The 23,266-nt window shown below is 36.9% G+C and overlaps 1 protein-coding gene across 1 annotated transcript in view; it reads right to left on the bottom strand.

Moving 5' to 3' along the window:
• The window catches only part of NC2alpha (negative cofactor 2 alpha), a 172,359-nt gene extending 160,385 nt beyond the window's left edge, over positions 1 to 11,974 (bottom strand). The window contains exon 1 of the mRNA XM_090370856.1: positions 11,711 to 11,974. Within this exon, the coding sequence (XP_090226982.1) occupies positions 11,711 to 11,752 (42 nt within the window). The 5' untranslated portion in view covers positions 11,753 to 11,974. The remainder of the gene's footprint in view (positions 1 to 11,710) is intronic.
• Positions 11,975 to 23,266: the final 11,292 nt, after the last annotated feature.

The raw sequence follows: 23,266 nt of genomic DNA, 5'->3' as shown, positions 1-23,266 counted from the left end.
GCGCCGACCTATTTAAAGAACTAGTGACAATATCAACGATGAGTTGGATGAAAATGAAGGCAATATTAAACCTTCTAAACAAGAAATGTTGGCAGCATTTGAAACATTGCGGTGAGGCCTTCAGAGTGAAGAAAATGTAGCATAAAATATATTTGAGTGTATAAACAAATGCAAACATTTTTGTGAATGGTGTACAGTAGAATCCAGTGTACAATAAGAAAATAACCAAATATTTTATGACATAATTCTTAAAAGTGTACTAATACATTGTGTGCATCATGTAAGTAGTCATTTCTTAATATGCATGTATTAATAAATTAATTGTTTTAAAATGTTAGAAAATTTATTCATTCCCACTTATTTCCTATCTTTTACTATATTTCTAAATTTATAGTATTTTTCATTGTTGAAAAGGTCATATTTCTTTATAACAAAATTTCTGTTTAATGAATTTTTCCAAGGGAACAATCAATTTCATTAGATAGAGGTCAGACTGTATATTAATTTTGCTAAAAACATATTAGGCATAAAATAAAACCATCAGTCTCTACCATTTTGAAATTTAAAAGACTGTGAAGTACATTAAATTTCAAACTGTGCATATTATTTCTGCATATTATGTATATAAATAATATAATTATTAAAAAATTATTATTAAAATAATATAATTATTAAAATATAATGTAGTTATATATAATTATTAAAAATTATTTGGAATATTTGATACTATTAGTTCCATATTTAGGGCCATTTCAAAATTTATTGCCAATTTGCCATCTTTCACGGCATGCAAAATTTTAAAAATGTATGTTGCTTTCCAGGAAAAGAGTAGCAACCATTTTGAGAGAATATCAGATTCCACATCATCATCTTTATGTTTCAAAACAAATCTTTCAAAAACAACTAGGGTTAAGAAGGAAGACGTTTATTGACCTAGTGGGAGAGGAAAAACAAGTAATCTGTAACTTTAAACAAATGTAGCATCAACACTCTTCTGATACTGTGCCATTCTTCATGCAAAATCCAAATATTTGCAAAAATGGTGGCAGGGCACCTGACAGGTTCTCACATCTAATGTCTATACGAAAACCATAAGATCACTTCTGAAACTATTGCAGTAAGAGTTTGATTTTATTTAGGAAAATAGAAAAAAATTTCAGATTTCAATCATTGATTAATGGCTAATACAGGAGCGTAGTGTTTGAGGGGCATCTGTTAGATGCCCTACCACTAGTACCGGGTTAACCAGTGACTCTATTATTTTCCCAGAAGCAGAAGGCTTACAGGTTTGTAATTATTGGCATCACCCTTTGATTACTCCTTTCTGAATTGGGGATACATTTGCACTTCTGCAGTCTGTAGGGACTTCCCCTGAATCCAATGATGCTTTCATAATTACTACTAAAAGTTTGATCATATCTTTTGCTGCCTCCCTTAATATAATTCGACAGATCCCATCCAGTCCAGGTGCCTTATTTATGTTTAGCTTCAACAATTTTTCTTCACTTTCCTCTCAGTTATCACAAATTCATTTAGCTCCCTACTAGAATTTTATACAATTCTGGCATTCCCATCCCTAAAAAAATTCCTCATGTGTGAATGCAGATGCAAAATACCTTTTCAGTTTGTTCGCAACCTGAGCAGGATCATTAACAATATAAACCATATATATAGTGGATCAATGTGATTCATCCCCTTCCTTCTATTATTTACATAAGTAGTCTTTGCTATTTTGTTTTAAATTCTTTGCTAGAGATTTCTCATAATCTGTCTTAACTTGCCTAACCTCTTTTGAGACTTGCTCGAAGACTAGCTTATATCTACTGCAGGCTTCTGTATCATCTGATAATTTATATACATTCCATGTATTTTTCTTCTGTGTCACTAGGCTCATCAGACATCAAAACGGATGTCAGGTCAAATCCTCAAACAGTATCTATCTTAGTTGATAGAAAAACTCTAGTAGATTCTATGATTACTTATTATTATTATTTACTTCCCTGAATGCTTCCCATTTAGAATTTGCTGCTAATAATATCATCAATTGATCACTCTAAATAGTTTAAAAACTGTTTGGGACCATTGCAGTAACCCTTAGAAAATAAAAATCCAATCCCTTTCCTTTTCCCTTTACAGTAATACTTAACAAGTTGAAGTAGGCAAAGAGAGCAGATGTGCAATTTGGCTCCTGAAGGGGGATTAACATCAGGGATCTGATAGACAAACTTTTTGTTTAAAATTAATATTTTGTAATACTGTATATTTGATTTCAGTAATTTTGTGTAATTAATTTCTGTAATATTTTGTAAATTTAATTCTTTACTTTTCTAAAGTTTTTTTTTTTTTTTTTTTTTTTGGTAGTTGTTGGAGCATAGGCTTCTGTGGCCATAATGCACCTACCAAGGTTTTTGCAGTACTTTGATCCAAGCCCAAGGCGGGAATTGAACCCGCAACCTTTGGGTTGCCAGGCAGGCACTTTACCCACCCGGCTAGCCCAGTCGGCTACTTTTCTAAAGTATTTCTGCCAAGTTACATTCTTTTCAGTAACTTTGGAGCTTAAATTTAACTTCACTAATGGATAAAGTTTTGGCAACAGTTTAATTTCTGTAATACTTTATTATTTGATTCTGTAATTTTCTAATAAGTTAAAATTTTACCTAAATAATGGTTGTTATAAGATCCACTTTCAATACAAATTCTAAGGCCATAGACGAAATGCCTATGGACATTTCTGGCATGAGCCATAAGTTTGTTGCTTGTACAGCTTGTGACACATATGCAAACCAAGCTCATGACGATTCTTTTCTTTGTACCTGATGTAAGCAGTGTACCAATCTCAAATTAAATCTTGGTGCATTACTAGAATTTGAGCATTGAAGAAACAGGACAAGCACCTGTTTTTTCTGTTGTAATTGAGAGCTCTTTGGGGGCTCAAGTATCTCATAGCCCACCAAGTGATACACCTCCAATTCGGGTCCCAGAACAAGCAGTCAAGTGCAGTCTTCTCTGGTTGGAGATTCTATTGTCAGGTAAATGGATATCATTTTTTATAACAAAGATAGGTGGGCCAGAACCGAGGTATGTTTGCGGAGAGCATCAATTGATGTTACCAACAGATTGTCAGATTTTAAGTGGGGTAATGAGAGCATCATTATTCATGTGGGCACTAACGATATTAACAAACCAGAGAATTTGTTGGATAAATATAGGACCATGCTGAAAAAAATGCCACGAGTTAGGTAAGAATGTGTATGTGTCTGCAATTCTGCCCAGACACAACAGGAGGGATTATATGCTGACAGTCTTATGGATTTACTCTAGACTTGAGGGAGTCTGAAAGGTTCTGGGGGCATATTATTATCAATGAAGCCAGCAATTATAGGTAAAAGGAATTTATTTTGTAGAGATGGTATTCATTTGAACAAAGGTGGTGCAAGAGTTTTTGCCAGTATCATTGAGGATACCATGAAGGTATAGGGGGAACTACTAGTTGGGGGGGGGAATATAGAGACACATTTAGCTGATGATACGGGTCAAAGTAATGCTTACACACATCTTAAGAATTGTTGTTTGTTGCCTACAACAGTCATGTTGGCAAGATTTTCTGAGAGTGGCAATGTTTCAAATGATTGGAAAGATAAAGCTAGAAAAACAAACTAAACTTCAAGGAGTGTGCGAGAATAGTAAACTGCAGAAGAATACTTAGTCGTAACTGTGTCTACAATAATGTCAGGAATGTTTTCAACAAAATGGGTGAATTCAAACTCCTGGTTAGAACAACTAATGCTGACAATTAAGGGATAACAGAAATGTGGTGCCATCTGGAAACTAGGGATGACTAGTTTCATTTTGGTATATATATAATGTATTTAAGAAAGATGGGAAGACAGAAGAGGTGGTGGGGTCATGCTTCTTATTAAAAGTAGCCTGAGTGCTAAAAGAGAAATAAAAAACAATCTTTTGCTGAGTCAGAAGTTACTTCTGCCAGCATAGAATCTGTGTGGTGTGAGTTAGTTGGAAGCAAAGGTATAATGAGAGTGAGTAATCTACAAACCAGAAGACTGTGAAAAGTGTGATATAATTAGATTATTATTTTTTTTTACCAGCATTTTAGAGAAAACACTAGGGGTAAGAATATTCTTGACTTCATCATTACTCAAGAATCAGATGATATTGCAGTGCTTAAAATATAGGAACCACTGGCAAGTTATGATCACGCAGTCATTAGTTGGAAGACGAAGAAAGATATTGCAGTAGTTAAGGTAAAGACAGAGGGTTTTCGGAAAAGGGAACAATGCTAGTTTAAGGTGCTATGTGGCATCCATTAATTGGGCTGACTGCAGATGGATTGTTAGGATTGTTGTTTATTTGGAGCATTAGCAACTAAGGCCATATTGCTCTGGGATATGCGGTCATTCCCTGACCTTTCCGCATCCTCCGTATTTGGTGGTGTTGGGCTCGAACCCCGAGTCTAATCAAGAAGCGTGTGCTACGCACGGCTGCTCCTTCCCACCTGGCTACGGAGGCGCCCCTGCAGATGGAGGGCAAATAAATTAGAATTATGGAATTCCTTCAAAGCAATAATCATGAAAGCCATAAATGCATATACAGTATACCACTAAGAAAATATAGCATGAGGAGGATACCAGGATGGATGAATACGGAGCTGGCCAGTCTAACAGAGCAAAAAAAGGCAGCATGGTAAGTTTACAGAGCGATTAAAAGTACTGAAGCTTACAACAGCTTTGAATTGATCTGTAACAGTACCACAGATAAGGTTAGGGAGGCCAAGGCCTCCCTAACCTTATCTATTGAATATAAGAAAGCACTGGCTAAGTTTGCAAAGAATGGGGAAAAGGAGTTTCTTATGTATGTGAATAGAAAGAAGAAGAAAATGAATCAGATCAGACCCTTATGCACTGGATGTGAGTGTTTTAGATAACTGATGAATTAAATTGGCACTTCACATTGGTGTTTACTGACAAAAGACCCTTTATGCTGAAGAAATGCTGTGCTAGTGAGATTGAGCCGTATGAAATTACAGATGACTGTTTATCAGGAAATGTTTTGAGCCTAAAGGCAAGTAAGGCTTCTGGAGTTGATGACATATACCCAGTAATTTTGAGGGAGGCAGCCAGAGAGTGTATTGAATTATTGAAGTTAATTATGAGGGTATCTTTGGATTCGGGTGAGATTTCTTTCAATTGGAGAGGTACCAAAGTATTGCCAATACAGAAAGGCAGTTCTAAGAGTGCAGTTGGTAATTACAGACTGGTTAGTCTGACTTCAGTGGTAGGGAAAATCTCAGAGGCAATGATCAAGAGGCAATCAAGGAACATTTAGATAGAAATGGCATTCTCAAGCACAATATGATTTTGTTATGGGAAAATCATGTGTAACTAAACTGGTACACTATTTTGACAGTTATTCATTAGTTGGATGTAGGGAACAATTTTGACAAAATATTTGGATTTTAGTAAGGCATTTCACTCAAGTCCCTCATAAGAGGTTACTGTATAAGCTGGAACATGTTGGGATTACTGGAAAGATTTTAAGATGGATTGAAGGGTGACTGCAGGGAAGAAGGCAGAGGAATATTGATTAATAGATATTATTCAGAGTGGTGTAATGTCAGGAGTGCGGTCCACCCAAGGATCAATAATTGTACTACTGTTGTTTCTACTTTTCATAAACAACTTTGACAAGGAGATAAAAAGTATGATATCAAAATTTGTAGATGATGTAAAGATTGGGAGAGTCGTTATCGATTTTTGCCAAGCAGCATTTTTGCCTGATATCCCAATATTGTTGGGATATCAGAGACGTGATGTCACACAGATATAAGGAATGCAGAGCTGTAATTTAGGGAGTACAATGTGTACAGAAAGGATAGAAAGGGAGGAGGGGTTATGTTATTAGTTAAGAAACTCATAAAATCCAAGGAAGTGAAGCCACTCGACATTGCTGGACAGTGCAGTGTTGAGTCAGTTTGGTGTGACATAAGCATTGGGAGATCAAAATTAAGAGTAGGAGTGTGCTATAGGCCTAATGACTCTGATGAGTATAATAAGAAACTGTACAGGGAAATAGAGTGGGCCAGTAAATCAGAGAGTCTTATAATGGGGGATTTTAATTTCTCAGATATTGACTGGAATTTGGGGGCTGGTCACTCACACACTAGCAAGGCTTTTGTAGATTTATTGGATGATTGTTTTCTACATCAGCATGTTCGGGAGGCAACTAGAGGGAGTAATATTCTTGATCTGATTATCAGTAGCGATTCTTCATGAATTAAGAATCTGCAGATAAAGGAACCACTAGGTGGCAGTGATCACAGTGTGCTGAAGTGGGATTTACTCAAAGAGGTAACTACCATCACAGGTAAAGGGAAGGGTTTTTGCTTTCGTAAAGGCGACTACGATGGTCTGAGACAGTATTTAAATTCTATACAGTGGGACCAAATGATGATGTTACCAACAGCAAATTCAAAATGGGAAGTATTCAAAGAACTTATCTTGGAAGCTACTAGGATTTACATGCCAACTAAAAAATACTATTCAAGGTTTAGGCCTAAATGGATGTCAGATGAACTAATTAGACATGTGGCAGAGAAAAAAAAATGCATGGGATACATATAAATTGACAGGTGATACAGAAGCCTACGATAGATATAAGCAGGTCTGTAACCAAGTCACAAAGGAGGTTAGACAGGCAAAGGCAGATTACGAGAAATCTTTGGCAAAGGATGCAAAAAAAACCAGAAAAGAGTTCTTTGCCTAGGGCCTATGTAAACTCTAGAAGGAAAGGGACGAATCAGATTGGTGCACTGGATATTGATGGTTCAACAGTTGAGGATCCTGCTCAGGTGGCTAACAAACTAAACGAGTATTTTATATCTACATTCACACATGAGGAGATATTCAGGAAGGGGAATGCCAGAGGTGAAGTAAACTCTGGCAGTGAGCTAGATGATTTTGTAATAACTGAGAGTAAAGTGGAGGAGATATTGTTGAGAATAAACATAAAAAAGGCACCTGGGGTGGATGGGATCTATCCAGTTATATTAAAGGAGTCAGCAAAGGAAGTAAGGAAACTCTTAGCCACAATTATGAGAGCTTCTTGGGACTCAGGGGAGGTACCCATAGATTGGAGATGTGGAAATGTGACCCCAATTCACAAAGGAGGATCAAAGGCTGACACAAGTAATTATAGACCTGTGAGTTTAACTTCTGTTCCAGGAAAATTAATGGAAGCACTGGTTAAAGAAGCACTGAAGGATCATCTAGACAAGACTTCAGTTATAGCTCAGACACAGCATGGTTTTGTTAAGGGAAAGTCTTGCCTGACCAATTGGATTGGATACTATGATGCAGTCACAGAAGAACTGGATGCAGGGAATAACTCTGATATTATATATTTGGACTTTAGAAAGGCTTTTGATACTGTTGCACATGGAAGATTGCTGCACAAATTGGAGCAGTGTGGCATTGCAGGCAAACTGCTGCTATGGATAAAGGGATGGTTGAAGGGGAGAAGACAGAGAGTGGTAATCAATGGACACTGCTCATCATGGACTAATGTTATTAGTGGAGTCCCTCAGGGTTCAGTGTTGGGTCCATTGTTGTTTTCTGTATTTATAAATGATATTGATGATGGTATATCAAGCTTGATGTCCAAGTTTGCAGACGATACAAAAGTCGGCAGGGTTGTTAAGGACACTACTGACGCTATGCTGCTGCAACAGGATCTGGAAAGGTTGAGCAGATGGGTTGAGAGGTGGAAAATGAAGTTTAACATTGACAAATGTAAAGTACTACATATGGGAAACAGTAACCCCAGAGCAACGTATCAACTCTGTGGTACTACACTGACAGTGGTAGAGAATGAAAAGGACCTGGGGGTAATTGTGCAGGCAGATATGAAGTTTTCTGAGCAGTGCAGACGGGCTGCAAGAGTAGTTCATGGTGTCTTGTCAGTGATATACAGGAATTTTTCTAGCAGGGATAAGGAGGTGATTATTTCCTTGTATAAGGCAATGGTCAGGCCACACCTTGAGTACTGTATACAGGTCTGGAGGCCTCATTTCAAGAAGGATGTAGAGCTGCTGGAACAAGTACAGAGAAGGGCAACAAGATTAGTGAATGGAACAATGGGTTGCTCTTACGAAGAAAGGCTTAAGTTTTGCAAATTACAGTGTCTGGAGACTAGACACCGGCGAGGTGATCTGATAGAGGTGTATAAAGCCTTGAATGGTTTGAGAATGCTCAATGCCAATGGGATTCTTCCTCTTGCTCAGAACAGTCACCTGAAAGGGAATAAATTCAAATTGAGGAAAGACAGATGTAGGATAGATGTATGGAAATTTGCCTTTAAATGGGTATTTGGTTGGTGGAACAGACTTCCATCCCTTGTTGTGGAAGTTGATAGCCTAAATAAATTTAAGGCTTTGCTGGATAGGTATTTTGAACGAACGGAGGGGTGCAATGGGAGTGGGTTTTTTTTTTTTTTTTTTTTTTGGCTGATGCTGCATAAGCTTGCTTTCATGCATCATATGCCTCTACTAATGCTAATGCTGTGTCTAAGTATGGAGTCCTCATCTGAAAAAAGATATTGGGCTTCTTGAAAGGGTCCAAAGAAGGGAAACACTTATGGTGAGAGTGGCAAAATGGTAACTGTACAAGGGTAACTATTTGATTATGTGGATTACAGAGTTTGGCAACCTGTCATCTTAAAGGTGACCTGATTGAGGTTTATAAGGTTCTAAGGGGTTAGTAAAATGAATGAAGGTGCAATTTTCACTTTTATAAAGAATTCCAGAATTAGGAGCCATAAATTCAAATTACAAGTGAAGAGGTTTAGAGAGTCTGAAGAAATTCAAAAGCCAAGTGGATAGCTACCTATGTGAGGAAGCAGCAGCACATAATTTATATTTTATCATCTTTTTTTTTGGCTGGTGCAGCAAAAGCCTAAGACTTCCTTACACTATAGCTAATTACATCTTTAAGTAAATCCCACATCAATATACTGTAATCACTGCAACTTACTGTTTCTTTTATCTGCTGATTTTTAATGCGTCAAATGTCACAGCTGATAAAGATTATTGCATTCTCTTGTTTCTTCACTAATGCCAATGTAGAAAATAGTCATCCAATAAATCCACAAAAATCTTGCTATACTGCATGAGTGACCAACCTACAAGTTCATTAATATCTCAAAAGTTAAAATGTCCCATTATAAGAAGGCGCCTCCGTAGCCAGGTGCAGCAGTGCGTAGCACATGCTTCTTGATTAGACTGGTGTTCGAGCCCGTGCCCACCAAATACACAGGATGCGGAAAGGTCTGAGAATGACCACCGCATATCCCTGGAGCAATATGGCCTTAGTTGCTAACGTTCCTAAAAACCAAAACAACAACCCATTATAAGACATTCTGATTTACTGGCTCACTCTATTTGTCTATATAGTTCTGCACTATGTGCATCATAATAATATGACTTATAACACACACTCTTTCTTTTTTTTTTTTTTCCAGTGCTTATGTCATAATAAAATGACTCACTGGCCACCCACGTTCACTGGGTACACTGCCTTAGATTCTATGTGCTTCTTAACTAAAAACATATCACCCCCCCCCATCCTGTCTCTATACATTGTACTCACCATATTCAAATTCTGTATCTGTACCATGTCTGAGATACTTCAAAATTCATCAAATTTGTTTACTATACTCCTAGCATTAGTGTATAGAAAGTATATGTGCACCTGTTTTTATTCTTAGTAATTCTAACACAGTCCATGTATTTGTTTGTTCAATGAGGCCTTCCAGCAGATCTTGTGATCCTTGACACCTTGCTTTCCATGCTGTTGCATATCCCAATAGAAGCAGGGCAAGAATCACTTAAACATCTGCCTGAAGCTGCTGTTAATTTATTAGTCTGTATATCAAGCTAGCAGTTTTCTGGCCCACCTAACACTGCCTCAATAGCATCAGCAAATATTATTGCACTTCATCTCTGTAAAAATGTCTCTCCTGAATTAGCACAGACCATGCTGAGAAAAATTCTCTCCATGAACCTTACAGTCTCTGGAGGCCCAAATTAATTGACAAGGCTCTCATCATGTACTCCCTCCTATTGTGTCTGGGCAGAATTGCAGACACCTTTAAATTTAATCCTAACTTGTGACTTTTTCGTAACACTGCCCTGTACTCATTAAGTAAATCCTCAGATCTCCTAATCTTAATATCAATGTTACTAATGTAAATAGCAATATCACTTTTGTATCCTTAAAAAATGATTTAAAATAATTAAATGCACATGGCATAATACTTTAAGAGTTTAGTATCTATATAATATCGGTGTTTAGATACACCATAGACACTCTTAAAAAAACTACAAAGTAGTTGTTGTGGGCATCATTTGCTCTTTCTCATATTGTGCTCTGCCTTCACGACGAGTTGCCATGATGCTGCACTACCTCAAATAAGTAATGCTTCACTAATAGAGAAGACTATTGTTACTTATTCTCAGTGAGTACCACCACCCAGACATGTTTCAAGGCTATTGGCCTATCATCAGTGGGTGGGCAGGTACCCTAGTATTGCAGACATGACGACCCAGTTGTGAAGTTAATCGCACAATATGAGAGATGCCAAAAGGTGTATAAGATAACACACAACTGGGTCGTCATGTCTGCAATACTAGGGTACCTGCCCACCCACTGATGATAGGCCAATAGCCTTGAAACATGTCTGGGTGGTGGTACTCACTGAGAATAAGTAACAAAAGTCTTCTCTATTAGTGAAGCGTTACTTATTTGAGGTAGTGCAGCATCATGGCAACTCGTCGTGAAGGCAGAGCACAATATGAGAAAGAGCAAATGATGCCCACAACAACTACTTTGTAGTTTTTTTAAGAGTGTCTATGGTGTATCTAAACACCGATATTATATTAAAAAATGATAGATACTCTACAACATTAACTTTTAACCAAGGCAGACATACCCTGGTCCTATTCTAACAAAGGCATTTACCTTTCCATTAAATACATCAATGGAGCCAATACATATTTACTTTTATGTACATTTCTATTTCCTTGGTGTTTTTCGTTTTTTTTTTTTTTTTTTTATGAGTCTATTAAGAAAGTAAAATATTTATTAGCGAAGATATATAGTCTTATTTTCATAGTAGAGTGTGATTTCTTATTTAAATAAAATTGCAAATTACTGAATTTCTTATTTAAATAAAATGGCAAATTACTAAATTTAATATCTATATCTGTTTATGCTTCAAAATTCGATTTTATATGTTTTTTTTTTTCCCAAGGACTTTCTTAATATTAATTTTAGATATTTTAAAGGGTGTTATACTCTACAACTGGAAATTTTTCCTGTTTTACAATGGTACTAAAAAATAACAGAAAATGAATATAATTCATTCTAGAGCACGAAATATACAGTATAAAATTACTAATCGCCTTTTATTGATTTTATTTAGCTATCTTGAATAAAGTATGATTTTGCGAGAACGTCTACATAACACGTTTGTTTTCGCTTTATCGGCTGATGTTCGACGTCTTGTGCGACGATCCATGATCATATACATACATACGTTGACGCCATGAGGAAATACACAAAACTTGATATTTCAAATTTACAATTACAGTGCTTATATAAACGGCGTAAATACATTTACATGATCGCCTTATACTCACCGGAGGAAACCGTGCATTGTACTTCTTTTTCTTGCTTGGCATTATAATTTCTTAGAAAAAATGTTACACTCTTCACGCAATAAAATTATAAGTATAGTTTCAGCAAGTGTATGTATATTTTAGTGTAATGCATTACAGTCTTCAATACAAAGTGTCACTTATAAAACATGTAAAGAGAAAATTGCAATACTTTACTTTCTCAGAAAATAGTTTTTAAACGAAAGAAAACCAAGAAACTTAGCCAACACAATATTTTATTTCAATTCCACTTTTGACACACAAACTGAGAAAACAACCAGTCTCCAAAGTATATCCGAAACCAGCAGCACCCTCTTGTGGATACGGTACAAGACATTGTAATCAAGTATACTCCTACTTTTCTACCAGTCGTTACAGATGCTTGGTTTTCATTTTTATTAAATACCTATTCAGCTTTTCTTTCACCCAGCACTGCAGTTTAATAATATGGATGATTTAAATGCACCATTCATATTGACGATTGGAATAAAATGCAAATCCGAGCATGAAGAAGTATATTTTAAGGTTTGTTCATGTTGATTTCTCTTATGGAATGTGCTGTAATAAATTTATTTGTAACAAATTGATGTGTTTAATTTTGGAGACAATAATCAGTAAAGTTGTAAATTCTTAGGCTAGTGGTATGCAGATATTGGTTTCTTAGCTTTTATATTTCAGCTTCGCGTTCTTTCAAGACATGAATCTTCTTTTAATGCCGGTTATGATATCGTGAGTGATATAAATATTCGCCATTATCCAAGAACAGCTGAGTGAATTAGAGATTGAAGAAAAAATAGAAGATGAGGAATAATTCATATTAAATTTATGCTTTAAAAGCATGGGACAGCCTAACTGACTGAAAAATTGCTTAGATTAAGTAGTTTTTGTTCTAAAATAGTTTCAATGCATATTCCCGACGTCGTGTAGAGAAATCCCTGTCATTTGGTTTATTTTGAATCTGTAAAAAAAAAAAATAAATAATAAAAACATAATGATATATGTCATTTTATTAATAAAATTTAATTAAAAAATTACCGTACGCAACATTGAAACTTGTTGGTATAAAAGATGCAACTATTGTTAGTTTTACAAATAGAATAATTGTTACGATATTAGCTGACTTCATTCGCCTGTTGGATAACACTAAGTGTCTGGAATCCCTTTTGACGTCTCTCATATTGTGTAAATAAGTCGCAACTAGGTTGTCAATCCTTATACCTCTGGGTATCTATCCGCTCACGGCGCCTCCGTAGCCAGGTGGGCAGGAGCAGCAGTGCGTAGCACACGCTTCTTGATTTGACCGGGGTTCGAGCTCGTGACCGAGGATGCGAAAAGGTCAGGGAATGACCACCGCATATCCCAGGAGCAATATGGCCTTAGTTGTTAATGCTCCTGAAAACCAAATAACAACTATCCGCTCACTGACGAAAAGCCAAATAACTTCGAAGCAGTTCCGTTTTAGTGGTGGCAAATGCACTAACTAATGTCATGTATAGAATAACTTAAGTTTTGATATCCTGTTCTCAACTGGAAATAAGTAACAATAGTCTTCTCTAATGGGGAAGCGTTACTTATTTGACATATAAGGAAATATTGTAATATCTCAAAATGTGAAGGATTTCACATTATGAGAAATGTAATATCTCAAAATGTGAAGGATTTCACATTATGAGATATTACAATAATGATGCCAATGTACTAGGAGCAATATGGCCTTAGTTTCTAATGCTCCTAAAAACCAAATAACAACAACAGCCAATGTACAAACTTGGTTTGTCTAAAAAAATCAACTATGCAGTAATGATGCAAATGCACTAACTAATGTCATGTATAGAATAACTTAAGTTTTGATATCCTGTTCTCAAAATATGCCTAAATTGCATTGGTGATTCTATCAGCAAAGTAATCTGTGTCAGACAGTAAGTGGTGTCAATTTCATTGGTTGGTTCAAGAATGTAGAACCAACCAATGAGATTAAAAGAAAGGAAATATTCATTCATTTCTTTAGCTTCATTGGTAGTAATTAAGAGGTGCTAATTTTCATTCTGATAGAATAGCTTTAGAAATAACACTGATCAGTATAAAACTTTTTTTAGCTAATAATTGCAAGACAGCAATCTAATAATTAACCCATTTTTTAATTTTTCATTCTGTTCACAAGTTTAATTCCAAGAAATGTTTTTCAAGTTTCTTTATTAATTATCACCCTTTATTATTAAAATACCACCCTTTATTGGGTGGTATCTAAAAAATACTACTTGTTTTTTCTATTTTTTTTAAATATGGAAATGAAATCATATCCTCCCAATTTTTTTTCTCTCCCCCCCCCCTTTCTTTTGATTACCAGAGGTGAAATTTTCTTTGGCAACTAATACACATCATGCAGCTGACTGTGTTTGTGTTTTAGGGAATTAGTTAAAAGTATACAAACACTGATCATCCAGAAACTGAATTATGTGTAATGCATGTGGATCGACAGTTTTGTTATTTATTTTTTACTCGTATGAAAACCCCAAATACAAATAGTACCAGAACCTATATACTTTAGTACTGCGTGTTTGTGTTGCAGAGACGGAAGGTACTTGTTGACATTTAGACTTGAATTTCTGTTGATTATAATTTTTGGGAAATATGTGTGAAGGAAGATTGTTCCTGAGAACATAATTGGAAGAAATAAATGAGAAAGAGGAAAACTTGGCAATTTGGAGTTGAAGAGCAAATGGATGTTGACTGGTTCTGGCACATGTTCAACCTGGTTTGGAAGAGACAGCAGTGGGATTACAGATGCCAATTCAAAAGAACAGTGCCTGTAGAGGTATCTATAAAAAAGGCAGGCAGCAGAAACTGACCTATGGGACAGAGTGGAGAGACTGTAAGTAATAGGTCATTAACCTGGCTACTCTCTTTTGAATAGATCATAGGAACTTCAGAGAGAGAGAGTTGGCAGCACCATCCCAGATATAGGGAAAATATGCTATTGTAGGGCAGATTTGAGATTTGTACAGTCAGTAGCTGTTTAGAAGAAAAGTAATGCTGAGAGCTAAAAACAAAAAGTTGTTTTTGGATGTATTAGAAGCAATGCATTTATCATGAGCAAGCTTATGCAAAGAGGAATAAGAAATCAGGTTAATACCAAGACCGATATGTAATCTTGCCTAGAAAGCTGAGCATAGGAGCTGTATGCCCTTTTTTCTAAGAAATAAGAAGGGACTGAGTTTTAGAAGGGTTGAAGTTAACTAAGATTTCTTTCCCTCTTTGGGGAATTGGTGGTGGATATTCAAGAAGTCGAAGCTGTTTGATCATCAGTGCAAAGTTTACAAACTGGAAGGTAGAATGTAGTGTGCAAAACTATGAATAGAATTCCAGGTCAGTGAAAAAAGTTCTTAATATACAAGAGGAAAAAGAGTAGAAGAAAACTGAACCTTTGAAAAATGTGAGCACTAGTTAAGAAGTTATAAGACAGAGCCATCTACCATTGCCCACAATGAGCAGTCAGGGAAAACTGGCTACCCAGTTATAAAAAATAGTTTGTGATCCATGACATTATTATTATTAGCCATATGGTTCAAGGAAGCCTGAGGCTTTTGCTGCACCAGCCAAAAAAAAATTTCCAAGATACCCTGAGAGAGAGAGAGAGAGTGAGTCAGAAGCAGAAGGAAATCACCAAGGAAGAGAAGAATGATGGTATCCAGCTCAGGGCCCTGGGTGTGCCAAGCCCATACTCATTAGATGTGAGTCCCTGGGGGGTGCTAGATGTGAGCCCCTGGGGTTGCATGGGAGCTTGTTTAGAAGACCTGCCGAACATGATCAAAAAGCCTTGGAAATGTCACAGCAACTGCTTTAGTTTCTCTAAACTTTTCCATCGAATCTCTCCAAAGATGAGTAACATAAGCCAATATATTATCGGTGGATTGACTCTGACAGAATCCATATTAGCAACCATTTGTCAGATAAGAGGGTTTCAAAATAGTGTAAGAGTTAGCTTGGCAGTTGATGGATTTCTCCATTACTTTGGAAAGGGTAGAAGTATATGCAATGATAATTGGATGGGAGGGATTTGTGATCCTATTTTCAAGGACTGGTTGGATATGAGCAAATTCCCATGCAGAAATGGAAAAATACTAGTGAAATAAGAATGTGTAGTGGCAACACAAAAAAACAAAAGAACAGGTTTTGAGAACAAGTGGAGAAGTGCCATCAGAACTGGCACACTATGGCCATAGTTTCTGATGCACCTAATAAATGCCGAAACAAACAGCCATCAGAACCTAGAACCTCAGAATTCTTCTAACATCCTTTTGCCAAAGACCAGGGGAGGCATTGAGTGGAATGTGTTTGGTATGTGATTTAGATATGTTAAAAGATTTCGAAGAAAAGTAGCATGCTAATAAGTAAGCTTTATCTTTAACTGAGATTAAAAAGAAACAACATATAATAGCTCAATAATTGTACCTGTTTTTATGAAAAACTTCTTTTTTCAAGGGTGGGGGGGGGGGTTGTCACATGAAAATCAGATAGAAATTATGTTATAATAGAAGATAAGTGAAAAAATATGTGCACCCCAATAAATTCCAAACAAGAAATAAGATAAATTGTGTAAATAATAATACTGAACAACAGAAAAAAAAAAAAACCACTTCATATGTCTAGAGAAAAATACTGCATATTTCTTAACTTGATCATATTTTCAAATGTGATCTTGGAGCTACCTAACAAGTCACTGGACTGCAATTAAATTAGCATGGGAGAAAACTTTACTGAGCATGGGAAAATTTTTGAAGTCTGCATGGGAAATGTTTTAATGCTGATTTGCTATTCATTCTCATGCTATCGACTAATTCAGATGAAATGTTGTTAAACATGCTAAAAATTCAATTCAAAAATTCAATCTGCATGCTGGTAAAAGAGCGTTATAGTGAGTTTTGACAGTGTTACATTGAGATACGGATTATAATATAAGAACAGCGTAAAGCAAACTGCATTATAACAAGGGCCTGCTGTACTCATTCAGTTTGTCAGCAACCAGAGCAGGATCATCAACAGTCACACCATCAATGTCAGGTGGACCAATCTGATTCACCTTCCTTCTAGAGTTTACACTTTAGGCTTCTAGAGTATAAAGAATCATTGCTGTTTTTCTTTGCATCCTTTGCCAGCAATTTCTCGTAATTTACCTTCATTTGCATAACCTCCTTTGTAATTTGATTACAGCGTAGCTTATATCTACCATATGCTTTTGTGTTGCCTGTTAATTTATATGCATCCCATGCATTTTTCTTCTCCGCAACGAGTCTCATTAGTTCATCTGACATCCACTTATACCTAAACCTTGAATGGTATTTCTTGGTTGGTATGAAAAGCCTAGAAGCTTCCATGATTGTTTCCTTGAATGCTTCCCATTTAGAATTTGCTGTTAGTAATATCATCAGTTGGTTCTATTGTATAGAATTTAAAAACTGTCTGACACCAGTGTAATCATCTTTATGAAAGCAAAAACCCTTCCCTTTACCCCTATAGGTAGTTACATCTTTAAGTAAGTCCCACGTCAATACACTATGATGACTGCCACCTAGAGATTCTTTTATCTGTAGATTCTTAATGCACATAAAGGAAGCACTTTATCTGCATCAGTGCATGAATAATCACTGCTGATAATATTACTCAGTCTGGTTGCCTCTCAAACCTGCTGCTGTAGTAATAGTAATGTAGGCATGTGATGCAAGAAAGCAAGCGTATGTGCTTATGTAGCAACAGCCAAAAAGAAAAAAAAAACCAATTTCACACATCCATTCTCTCTAAAAGTTGGTCCAGTTCCTTCTTGAATTTATTTAAGTTATCAACTTCCACAACGACAGATGGAAGTTTGTTCCAGCAATTAACAACCTGCTGGCTAAGGACAAATTTCCATAATCTATTCTACAACTGTCTTTCCTCAATTTGAATTTATGCCCCATTACATTCGTAATCTGAGCAAGCAGAAGAATTCCACTAGAATTCAGTGTGCTCAACCCATTCAAGGCCTTACACATCTCAATCAGATCACCTCGGAGGTTCCTAATTTCAAGCTGCTGCAGTTTGCAGAACTTAGGCCGTTCTAGGTAAGAGGATCCCTTCGTTCCCCTCACCAATCTTATTGTCCTTCTCTCTACACAACAAGCAACTATATCCTTATTAAAATGAGGCCTCCAGACCTATACTCAAGGCGTGGCCTGATCATTGCCATATACAAAGGGATAATTACTTCCTTTTACCTGATATCAACATTTCTGTATATCATTGACAATACCCCATGACCTCTCTGGCAGCCTGTTTGCATTACTCAATAAACTTCAGATCTGACTGCACAATTACTCCGAGGTTGTCCTCAGGGCTCGGTGATAGGCCCTTTTGCTTGGAACATGGTATTCGATGAATTTTTGAATGAGGAAATATCAGATGTGGAAAGTATTGCCTATGCAGATGATTTGGTTATGATTGTCTCTGGAAATGCCATATCACAAGTTGAAAGTAAGGCTGATGAGGCTTTAAGTAAGTTAGCAGACTGGTCCAAAAAACATAAGTTGTTAATATCTAATGAAAAGACTGTCCAAATGTTATTAAAAGGAAAACTGAGTATGAATCGGGCTCCTACTGTGAGGCTTCTGGGTGATGCAGTTCGTTACGTGAGAGTAACTAAATATCTTGGACTCAAAATAGAAGAACGGTTGTATTTTACCGAACATGTTAAGTATTTAAAAGAAAAAATTCAGACATTGTATGCTAAGCCCCGGAGGTTGGTGCGTACTGAATGGGGGATAAAGGGTAGAGCCATAAATCTATTATATGAATGTTTGTTCCTTCCAATCATAACATACGCCTCTGGGGCTTGGGTGCACAGGATACCAATCGTAATCATTCAAAAACATTTGATCCAAGCTCAAAGATTCGCATTATTAGGAATAACTCGAGCGTGTCGAACTGTCTCCTCAGAGGCCTTGCAGGTGGTCTCGGGCAGGGTCCCTGTTCAGTCAATGGTTTTGCTGGCGGGTCTGCTGTTTCTAACAAAAAGAAATATAAATAGAACATATTTAGGTATAACATCTTGTCCTGATAATACAAGGACTTATTCAAAATTAGATGTAAAATTGGAAAAGAAAAGGATTATGAAAGAAATTTTAATTAAATGGTAGGAAAATTGGGATATGTCCGATAAAGGACGACAGACCTATGAGTTCTTTCCGAGTGTAGAAATTGTGGATATGAAGAAGAAACCATGGCTACAGTTTGGATTGAACTCGATGTTTCTATTGACTGGACATGGACTCACCTTGAGGCTAAATCAGTTGGGGCTGGTGGACAGTGGACTTTGTCATTGTGGTAGTCCAGAGACATCATTGCATATTATGTTTGAATGCATAATATATGCTGATTTGAGGCATGAATTAGAGATGTCTCTTGGAAGTCTGGAGAGAGGTGGTCCGTGGATCATGTTTACGAATAAGTGTCTCTTCTCGTATTTTAATAAATTTGTATTTATGGTATTTACTGGAAGGAAAAGGATACGGGAAAATAGTAGAGGCTCGTGGCAGGGACGGGAACTCCCATAATTAAGATAAATGGATTAATCAAGATTAATCTTTCTTATGGGAGGCCAAGTGGCCGATTTAAAGTTTAATTAATTTGTGTTGAGTTGTGTTATATTATTTTGAATAATAAAATATTTTAAATTAGACTAGCAAAAATTACCATTTTCATGACATTAACCATGGATGGACTTTGGTCCAGGGAATGGTCATCTGAAAACAGGAACTTAATGGAATGCACAATTACTCCAAGGTCTTTTTCATTTTCTACCACCCTAAGTGTAGTACCACACAGTTGGTACATTTCTCTGGGATTACTTCTACCCATATGCAGTACTTTGCATTTGTTAATGTTAAACATCAGTTGCCACTTCTCAGCCCATCTGCCCAAATTTTCTATGTCCTGCTGCAGTAGCAAACTGTCATTAATAGCAACCCTGCAAACCTTTGTATCATCTACAAACTTTGACATTAAGCCTGATATACTTTCATTAATATCATTGATAAATAAAACAAAAGTGGGCCCAACACTGAACCCTGAGGGACTCCACTAATAACATTAGTCCACGAAGAGCAGTGCCCATTGATTACCACCCTCTTGTCTTCTCCCATTCAACAACCCTTTTATCCATTGTGGCAACTTACCCTTAATACCATACTGCTCCAATTTATACAGTAGTCTTCCATGTGCAACAGTGTCAAATGCTTTCCTGAAATCCAAGTATATGATATCACAATTATATTTTGCGTCCAGTTCCTTTGTAACCACATCATAGTATCCAATCAAATTTGTGAGACACACCTTTTCCTTAAAAAACCCATGCTGTGTCTGAATTATTACTGCACTCTCGTCTTAATGTTCCTGCAATGCATCTTTAACCAGTGACTTCATTATTTTCCCCGGAACATAAGTTAAACTAACCAGTCTGTAATTACTCATGTCCCCTTTAAAAAACCCTTTTTGAATTGGATACATTTGCACATCTCCAGTTTGTGAGGACTTCCGCTGAGTCCAAGGATGCTCTCATAATTATGACTAAGGGTTTGCTTACTTCCTTTGCCACCTCCATTAATATAACTGCATAGATCCTATCTGCCACAGGTGCCTTTCTTATGTTTAACTTCATCAATAATTTTTCTCCACTTTTCTCTCAGTTATTACAAAATCATTAAGCACCCTTTTACAGTTTGATAAACTTCTGGCATTTTCAATCCTTAAGAACTTCTCCTGTGTGAATGCAATGCAAAATACTCATTCAGATTATCAGATATCTGAGAAGGATCATCAACAGTCGAGCTATTGATACCAAATGGGCTAATCTGATTCAGCCTCTTCCTTTAGCATTAGCAAGGGCACATGACGCAAGAAAGCAAGCATACATAACATCAGCCAACAAAAAAAAAAAAAAACGCATGTCCTTCTCATTTCACCCATCCACTCACTCCAAATGTTTGTCTATTTCTGCCTTGAATCTGTTTAAACTATGAACTTCTACAATGACAGATGGAAGTTTGTTCCAGCAATCAATCACTCGCTGGCTAAAGGCAAACTTCCGCACATCTATCCTACAACTGTCTTTCCTCAATTTGAATTTATGTTCTCTGAGGCAATCATTCTGAGCAAGAGGAAGAGTCCCATCAGCATTGAGCATGCTCAAACCATTCAATGCTCTATACACCTCAGTCAGATGACCTCGCAGGTGCCTAGGCTCCTGACACTGTAATTTGTAAAACTTAAGCCTTTCTTCGCAAGAGCAACCCTTTGTTCCATTCCTAATCTTGTTGCCCTTCTCTGTACTCGTTCCAACAGCTCTGCATCCTTCTTAAAATGAATCTTCCAGACCTGTATACAGTACTCAACGTTTGGCCTGACCATTGCCTTATACAAGGGGATAATCACCTCCTTATCCCTGCTAGAAAAATTCCTATATATCATTGACAAGACACCATCTGCTGACCGTCTGCACTGCTCAGAAATCAAGTACCTGCCTAGCAACCCAAAGGTCGCGGGTTCGAATCCCGCCTCGGGCTTGGATCAAAGTACTGCAAAAACCTTGGGAGGTGCATTATGGCCACAGAAGCCGATGCGCCAACAACTACCAATAAAAAATAAAAAAAAAACTGCTCAGAAAACTTCATATCTGCTTGCACAATTATCCCCAGGTCCTTTTCGCTCTCTACCACTGTCAGTGTAGTACCACACAGTTGATACGTTACTGTGGGATTACTGCTTCTCATATACAGTACTTTACATTTGTCAATGTTAAACTTCAGTTGCCACCTCTCAGCCCATCTGCTCAACTTTTCTAGATCCTGTTGCATCAGTGTACTGTCATTAACAACCCTGCCAACCTTCGTATTGTCTGCAAACTTGGATATTAAACCTGATATACCATCATCAATATCATTAATAAATACAGAAAACAACAATGGACCCAACACCGAACCCTGGGGGACTCCACTAATTACATTAGTCATTTTGCCTCCAATGGCACACTTCTTCAATTTGTTCAGCAGTCTTCCATGCGCAACAATATTAAAAGCCTTTCTAAGATCCAAATATATGATATCAAAATTATTCTTTGCATGCTACATCATAGTATCCAGTCAAATTGGTCAGACAAGACTTCCTCTTAACGAACCCATGCTGTGTCCAAGCTATAACTGAAGTCTTGTCTAGATGATCCTGCAATGCTTCTTTTACCAGTGCCTCCATTAATTTCCCTGGAACAGAAGTTAAAATAACAGGTCTGTAATTACCTGTGTCTCTCTTTGATCCTCCTTTGTAGATTGGGGTCAAATTTGCACAATACCAGTCATGGTACCTCCCCTGAGTCCAGGTAAGCTCTCATAATTATGGCTGAGGGTTTGCTTACTTCCTTTGCTGCCTCCTTTAATATAATTGGATAGATTCCATCCACCCCAGGTGTTTTTTGTATTTTTATCTTCAACAATTTCTCCTCCACTTTACTCTGAGTTATTACAATTTTATCTATTTTACTTTTTTTTTTTTTAATTATATGATGTGAGCAATACACGAAGGAACCAGTTTTTTCCTGCTTCCTTCGTGTATCGTGGCCGTGAGATCCAACCGGATGGTGTGGCAACATCATGATATCCAAGCCCGAGGCAGGATTCCAACCCGTGAGCTTTGGGTTGCCGGGCAGGCACTTTACCCACCCTGCTAGCCCAGTCGGCATCATGTGTGAATGTAGATGAAAAGTATTCATTTAGTTTGTTAGCTACCTGAGCAGGATCATCAACAGTTGAACCATCGATATCAAGTGGACCAATCTGATCCATCCCTTCCTTCTAGAGTTTACATAAGTAAAGAACTCTTTACTGTTTTTCTTTGCATCCTTTGTTAAAGATTTCTCGTAGTCTGCCTTTGCTTGTCTAACCTCCTTTGTGACTTGGTTATATCTATCGTAGATATATGGTTATAGACTTGGTTATATCTATCGTAGGCTTCTGTATCACTTGTCAATTTATATGTATCCCATGCATTTTTTTTCTCTGCCACATGTCTAATTAGTTCATCTGACATCCATTTAGGCCTAAACCTTGAACAATATTTCTTAGTTGGTATGAAAAGCATAGTAGATTCCAAAAGATTAATTCTTTGAATGCTTCCCATTTTCCAAACACGTAGGATGTGGAAAGGTTAGGGAATCACCACTGCATATCCCCGGAGCAATATGGCCTTAGTTGCTAATGCTCCTAAAAAAAAAAAAAACAAATAAATAATAGCATCCCATTTTGAATTTACTGTTGGTAACATCATCAGTTGGTTCCACCTTATAGAATTTAAATACTTTCTCAGACCACCATAGTTACCTTTACGAAAGCAAAAACCCTTCCCTTTATCCCCGATGGTAGTTACCTCTTTGACTAAATTCCACTTTAGTACACTGTGGTCACTGCCACCTAGTGGTTCCTTTATCTGTAGATTCTTAATGCATGAAGAATCACTACT

Source organism: Mastigoproctus giganteus, chromosome 3 (assembly GCF_048544385.1).
Source record: "Mastigoproctus giganteus isolate SK-2022 chromosome 3, ASM4854438v1, whole genome shotgun sequence".
In the NCBI taxonomy this organism is placed as follows: Eukaryota; Metazoa; Arthropoda; class Arachnida; order Uropygi; family Thelyphonidae; genus Mastigoproctus; species Mastigoproctus giganteus.
Note: the sequence above shows the minus strand (reverse complement) of the source record. Positions and strands in the feature narration are given on the sequence as shown.